Source organism: Rhagoletis pomonella, unplaced genomic scaffold (assembly GCF_013731165.1).
Source record: "Rhagoletis pomonella isolate Grant_MI unplaced genomic scaffold, Rhpom_1.0 Rhpom_scaffold_00811, whole genome shotgun sequence".
Lineage (NCBI taxonomy): Eukaryota > Metazoa > Arthropoda > Insecta > Diptera > Tephritidae > Rhagoletis > Rhagoletis pomonella.
The window spans coordinates 43,978-50,697 of NW_023459365.1; the positions used below are offsets into that span (position 1 = coordinate 43,978).

Sequence of the window (6,720 nt, forward strand, 5' to 3'; positions counted from 1 at the left end):
GAGGGACGACCGCTGTTAAGAAAAAACCTTTTTCTATATTTTTTGGGATGTTGCTTTGACCCGGGCTTGAACCCAGGTGCTGATGAGTGAAAGCGCGCACTGCTTACCACTACACCACAGCGGCCGACATATATAATTCCTTATATAAGCCGCATCACAAAGAAAAGTATCCCTTATGAATTTGAAATGTTTCCCTTATACTGTACAGGCCAAATAGAGGAATTGATTTACGTGTCAAGAATGATAGAATACAAGATTGCGCCGATCAGAGAGGATTTTTGAGCGCAATTTTTCGGTGACGTCACACTGGTGCAGCTGCGAGAGAGCAATGTCAAAACGCGAACAAGAATGCAAGAAGAAGAAGACATTTTGCACGAAAAACGTAAACAATACGAAAAAATTTTTTCATAACACATTAAAATGGGAAAATTTATAGATATTAAGCATATATATTAGCTTTAATTAAAGATGAAAGCATTGTAGTGGTGTTGTGCATATAGTCTTTAGGGTAAGTATGAAAAATAATGTTGGGACAAATGTATGTGTTAAAAATGTTTGCCATTTCAGAATCAACGCTCCCACGAGTTAGTCGAAGATGAAATCTTTGAAAAGTATTATCAAAGGTATTCTAAATAATAATAATACAATCTAAATAATAATAATACAACTTCCGACGCGTACCTTGATGAAGGTGAGCAATTAGTGCGTGAGTCTGAGCACTTGCTGCAGACAATTAGCAGCGAAGCAAATGCCGCACTGCGCCAAGCCAACTCAGAGCTGGGTGCGTGTATAGACGAATTCCGTGAAATGTCGCTGCAGGTATCGAAGGATGTTAATCAATTGCAAGATACTGTGATGGCGTTGTTCCAAGCAAGTAGCTAGAGATTAATAGTTTAGTATAAACTTAATTCAGTACCTTATATTATTTTCAGGCGCGTTATAATCCCATTAAGATATGCGATTTTCTGCTGGAAAACTGTTTAGAGCCACTAATTTTGAAGCCAGTTTCATTGGACTACAGCGAAGAAAATCCCGAACATGTGCGATTGACACTTTCATACTCGTTAAAAGAAATGAGTCGAAGCTTACGTCCTTCCTACAAGAAAGGCTTTGAAAATATTAAGCTGGTTTTGAATTGTTTAGCCAACATAAATGTTTCAGTATCCAATGATCAACAACATAACAACATAATGCATAAGGACTTGCAAGATATGGCATTAATTGCTGAAAAGAATTCCGCGGAAGATGTAGCTAAAAATCCCTTTCTATTTCCTTGCTGTATGGTCTCGAAGGGCACACTGGTGAGTGCATTATTGTTTGTATGTCTCTAAAGTTTTACAACAATATTTGGTATATTTTTTAGGAATTGATTAAGTTGATGGAGCGCATACTTCGCCAATCACATGATACAGAAGATGAAAGTCTGTTAAACGTTATCTGCGTCATATTGATTTCGTATGTTGGCGAAGTGCCGAAGATACATGAGAAGCTTCTAGAAAGCATACCACAGCAATCTGCTCTGTTCTATAATAATTGCCAATTTTTAGCACATTGGGTGACCACGAATTCAGAAAAGGGCATACCCACATACCCAGGATTGGTTAAGACCCTACATATGAGTGGAAGAAAATATTTGAATGTACAAATCAATTATCAGCAAAAGATTATCATGGGCATACTCAAAGAATTTGGTAATTTTGTGCATAGATACTTGAAACAAGTGCCTATTGTATAACCTTTTATATAAAAAATATTTGTATTCTCTTGCAGATATTTCCGATGCACACACAGTTGGCACTGCGCCGTTGAAATTATTGCGCCAGTGTTTGCGTCAATTAGATTTGTTGAAAAATGTTTGGCAGAATGTGTTACCCGATGCAATTTATAACAAGACATTTTGCGATATTATACATGATTTTTGTAATGAAATAATACGACGTATACTCGCAATGGAGGACATTTCGGCAACAGTGGCAAGTGAGTTGAGTGAGCTAATCGGTGTCATATTGGAGAAGGTGCCAACTTTATTCAAGGTAAATTTCTGATGGGATGCAATGATGCGAATCAAATGCTATTTTTTTTTGTACTTCCTGCAGCACAAACATGAAGTGATACATATTAAATCTTGGATGAAACTTGAGCAATTGAAAATGATACTGAATTATTCGTTGCAAGAAATCACCGAGCAGTGGTGTGAAGGTGCCGGTATTTTAACGGCAAACTATAAGGCAGAAGAAATTAAGCATCTCATACGAGCACTTTTCCAAAATACCGATCGGCGCGCCAAGGCATTAACGAAAATTGTCTAAACAAGATACACTGCGTTTTTTCTGGTAGTATAAGATTTTTATTCTAAAATTTTGAAATAGTTATTAAATAATAGGTATGTTTTTCTGAAATATTTCTGATAAAAGTTTTCGTTGCATTCGCTATTTTTTTGGTAATATTCGCAATGTTTACATGCCTTCAAGCAAGAATTGTGCACAGATAATGAACGACGACTCATCCATCCATTCTATTATCGGCGATCATATCTGGGAAAATACAAAAGCACAAAGTTTTTCATAAGTTATTTATAAATGATGTTTTTAATGGTTTAATTGGAAGATTGCAATAAAAAACTTATTTATGTACGTATATTGTTATTGTTATTAGTTGTGCTATTGTCGTATGCATATCGCACACCATCTGTAAAAGGGGCACAACTCAAACAAATTTTCGTAGATTTTTACGCATAAATCAATCCATATGAATGCAAATATGTTTTTCTGATTTTTGAGTTGTACCACTTCAGAAGATGGTGTGCGATGCAAACAATAACCGTCTAAGTCGACTTAAGAATTGTATGCGAATTGCATGCATGAGGCTGTACTCGACTTAGGCGGCTATTGCTTATGACCACAGATATAAGTAGAATTTTTATCTCTTTGTTTAATACTTGCGGCCCTGAAAAGGGCCTTTATGTTAAGCGGATGAACTGAAGAACCGTTCTCGTTACGAACTGCAAAAGATAAAAAAAAAAAAATTTTAAAGAAACGTTAGATTTAAAAATTATTGATATTTTGTCAGACACTATACCTTGTACATTAAAAGAACATTAATATGAAGCGACATCAGACAGTTTCAGTTTTCTGGACCAATACAAGCAAATCTAGGTCAGTATTTTTGTATATTTTCTTTTTTTTGTGCGGGCGTTTTCAATTAGTTTTTTATTAAGTTTTCTTAACGTAAAAAACATTCTTGCCCTAAAAAATATTTTTTTTTATTTTAATGTCGCAATTTATACTAGAAGCTTGCTCAATATGTTTTTTACAAAATCATTTGTAATGAGCAAACCATCTTCGTTCATTGCTCTGAATACTGATTCTAGATTGCTTATATGTTCCATCATACTGCTGCTAGGTACAGATAATCCTCCTTCACTTAAGTGATTTACCCATGTGTAGGAGGGATCATCTGCGCCTTTGAGTGAGGTGCTGGGGATATCGTCTCGCAATCGGTGGCATATGTATCCGGCTAAATTTTCTAGACCATCGTACTCTAGATCCTCAAACTCTGGTGGCTCTATATCGATAGGCCATTTTTCCGAAACAACGTTTTTTCAGTATGGCACCTATACAAGTAAAGATTAAAATTTGCTCTCCATGTTTTTACACATATCTTCGTATTCATCCAAGCGTTTTTTCAGCTGTTCCACCTCATAGTCATGCTTCTTTTTCTGATTACCCTACTTTTGCTGGAGTGCCGCCAGTTCCATGTCCTTCTTTTTGTTATCCATTAACAGAGTCTTGTTTTCTCGCTTAAGTCTTTTTCTACGTGTAACAAAATTAAAACTTTAAACACAGGAATATGCCAACATGTTTAGATTGCCTTATTGCTTTTACAAACTCACAGTTGAGCTTCCAGCTCCTCAACTTCTTCCAAACTGCTGTCGTAGTAGAAGACTTTGCGAGGTGTTGAAGTCGCGGGGATTTCGGAAAGATTTGCATCCACTAGGCTATTTTCCTTATTCTCCACATTTTCGTCAATCGGAACAACGTTGGCACTGTTATTCGCCTCGGCTATAACAACTTATTTGCAAATATAAGTCGAAACTTTCTTTAAAATCAAGTTGTTACCTTCATTGACTGCGACAGGTTCACTCTGCTGAAGTAACTCGCTGACAATTTGTTTGTACTCCTCGCGCTGAACACTTTCGGCACGCTGGGAGGTTTCCCCATCCTCTGGGTAAATGCTGGGCACAGCACCACGCTTTAAAAGGCGTTTTTTTGCAAATCCTAAAGCGTTTGCAACAATAACATTAAATGGAATGAATTTAGAAAATACACAATATATTACCCATTTCGAACTGTCGATTGTTTTCTATATCTTCACTAGAAAAGTGCTTCATGCACACGTAGCTCGATTTGGGATTCAATAATGCACTTCCTCGCCGGCAAAACTGCATCCACTTTCTGGCGAGAGCTTCGTCCGTAGGAAACGAAAAAAAGCTTATATCGCACGCTTGCCTATAGTTTTCACTATCACAATTTGCCACTGCACACTTCATATTGCCTTAGTATAAGTTTATAAAGTTTAAATAATCGCTTTGAATTGCTTAAAATGTCGCAGAAATAACACACAAATAAATTGCTAAGTTCAAAATCAACAATTGCACCAGTGTGACGTCATACAAACAGCTGATTCTGTCAAATTCGTTAAGAGAAAAATAGCGGTACCGAGATCGGCGCAACCTTTGTATTCTCTCAATCGTGTTTACGTGTGATATTTTGTCTCCCTCTTTCAAATGGGCTTCTTGTGCGCATATATCAGGTTTGATAGCTGTTGACCATACCAATAATGACTCATACTCAGTTTTACTAGATCAATTCGTGTTCTCGAGAAAAAAAAAATTAACGATTCAAAACTCTGAGTATAGCGGCCAAATTATTTTCTCAAAATTTTGAAAATTCTTCGTTTTTTGGCCTATATTTGCTTTGTATGGTATTTGCCACAAAATATAGACCGAAAACGATAAATGTTCAAAATTTGGAGAAAAAAGATTTTTCAGATTTTTGGATCGTGAAAATTTTTGTTCTCGGAGAACACGATTTTATCTAGTAAATCTGAGTATGAGGCATTAGTGGCATGGCCAACAGCTATTAGAAGATTGAAAAATGCCCTATCTCAGAACTCGGTTCAAAAACACCCTATCTCAGCTGGCGATCCAAAAACGCCCTATCTCAGCACATTTTCAAAGTATTTTCATTTGAGATAGGACTTTTTTGAACCGGATAATAATAATAACATACTATATACATATCTAGTTTCAACATAAAAAAAATGATGTACACATCATTAATGGTCTATACATATCTAAGTCAAAATATGTGATATATATGTATATACCAGGGTTGTTGCGAATATTCGCATTCGCATTCGCAACCGCGGAGCTTCCGCATTAATTTTAACATTCGCGTTCGCTTTCGCATTCGCAATAATCAATGCGGATCTTTTGCGAATGCGAATATTGAAGGGACCGAAAGTAACAGTTATTTTCTTTACGAGTTAAACTTGGCCAAATATTTTTTATTCCCAACTAAAAGTCCTTTCCGGACAATAAACAAACCGCTTATCCAAATTAAACAAGTTTGGTATCAAATGAAAGAGGACTTAAATAGCTTTAAAACTGAAATGTCTAAACAAGCAAAGTCACCTATTGAAAAATATTTCAATAAAAAATGATAATTAATTACCATAGAACAAACCTTGGGCCAGGTATATGAATTTCTTTAGTATTAAATGATATACAAAAATATATAAATAGAGGTGGTAACCTTCGTTCGTTATTTCTGTTTAAAAGTTATTTCAGTCCTCTCACATGATACCAAATTTGTTTAATTTTGATAAGCTGTTTGTTTATATCCAGAAAAAACTTTCGGAATAAAAAATATTAGGCCAAGTTTAACTGGTAAAAAAATAACTGTTTCGGTCCCTGGAATATTACGCAAGTGCAATGATAAAACGTATATCTGGTCAGTCACAGAAGAAAGGATCAAAAATGAATTACAAAAAATAAAATCGAAAAACGCTGTTGACGTTACTGGTTCTCCACATTCAGAAACAACCAAAAGAATGAGAATGCAGAGTTCTTTGGAAAACAACGGTGTTTAATCAACGATCTTGCCATGATACTAGATTGTGAAGATGAAAGTCAGGAGGATACATACGACATTTGCAGACCGATGCAATTCCCAAAAAAGAATTATTGCACCGCAATAAAAAATAAATAAATATAACTGAAAGTCCTCTCGACTGGTGCAGCGTCAATCGAAAAGAATTTACAATTTTGTCAAGTTTCAAGTTTTTCGCAGCGAGCGAGTAGTTAGTTAGGTGCGCAAGTTAGTGTAACAGAAAATACACTACTGTACCGATGACATCATCCAATGTATGATACAGAATCAGTAGTTTACATAAAATATTCCTATTGAACATTATCAGCAACCAAAACATTCCTATTGAAGATTATCAGCAACCAAAACATTGTCAGCAAATAAAAGATTGAACATTATCAGCAACCAAAACATTCCTATTGAAGATTATCAGCAACCAAAACATTCCTATTGAAGATTATCAGCAACCAATAAACAAAAGAAACCAGAGCCTATTATACTGAAGCATATGAACTTCAGGTTAGAATTGATTTAAGTACATCTTGGTACCAATAAAATTATATTTATT

General features: G+C 35.5%; 2 protein-coding genes across 4 annotated transcripts; one reads left to right on the forward strand and one right to left on the reverse strand.

The window, feature by feature from the left end:
* Positions 1–580: 580 nt before the first annotated feature.
* LOC118751572 (centromere/kinetochore protein zw10-like) lies at positions 581–2,637 on the forward strand. The gene is made up of 6 exons (XM_036486393.1): positions 581–623; positions 692–870; positions 933–1,301; positions 1,364–1,691; positions 1,771–2,033; positions 2,097–2,637. Exons 1-6 carry the CDS (start codon positions 596–598, stop codon positions 2,307–2,309), a joined length of 1,380 nt encoding a protein of 459 aa, XP_036342286.1. The 5' UTR covers positions 581–595; the 3' UTR covers positions 2,310–2,637.
* Positions 2,638–3,322: 685 nt separating this feature from the next.
* Positions 3,323–4,536, reverse strand: LOC118751573. Of its 3 annotated transcripts, none has more exons than XM_036486395.1 (4): positions 4,339–4,536; positions 4,119–4,277; positions 3,893–4,061; positions 3,323–3,812 (listed from the first exon to the last, which is right to left on the reverse strand). In XM_036486395.1, exons 1-4 carry the CDS (start codon positions 4,445–4,447, stop codon positions 3,728–3,730), a joined length of 522 nt encoding a protein of 173 aa, XP_036342288.1. In that variant the 5' UTR covers positions 4,448–4,536; the 3' UTR covers positions 3,323–3,727. The 3 variants fall into 3 exon arrangements, with proteins under 3 accessions (XP_036342288.1, XP_036342287.1, XP_036342289.1); XM_036486394.1 differs by having other exon boundaries at positions 3,893–4,070; XM_036486396.1 differs by having other exon boundaries at positions 3,776–3,812; positions 3,876–4,070.
* Between the last annotated feature and the right edge of the window lie 2,184 nt (positions 4,537–6,720).

Excerpts from the sequence above, each read along its gene's own strand:
- LOC118751572 (XM_036486393.1), top strand. The coding sequence starts at position 596 with ATGAAATCTTTGAAAAGTATTATCAAAG. Across the intron at positions 1,692-1,770 it reads GGGCATACTCAAAGAATTTG|ATATTTCCGATGCACACACA; the intron begins GTAATTTTGTGC and ends ATTCTCTTGCAG. Across the intron at positions 2,034-2,096 it reads AGGTGCCAACTTTATTCAAG|CACAAACATGAAGTGATACA; the intron begins GTAAATTTCTGA and ends TACTTCCTGCAG.
- LOC118751573 (XM_036486394.1), bottom strand. The coding sequence starts at position 4,447 with ATGCAGTTTTGCCGGCGAGGAAGTGCATTATTGAATCCCAAATCGAGC. Across the intron at positions 4,278-4,338 it reads CAATCGACAGTTCGAAATGG|GATTTGCAAAAAAACGCCTT; the intron begins GTAATATATTGT and ends CAAACGCTTTAG. Across the intron at positions 4,071-4,118 it reads ACCTGTCGCAGTCAATGAAG|TTGTTATAGCCGAGGCGAAT; the intron begins GTAACAACTTGA and ends TTTGCAAATAAG.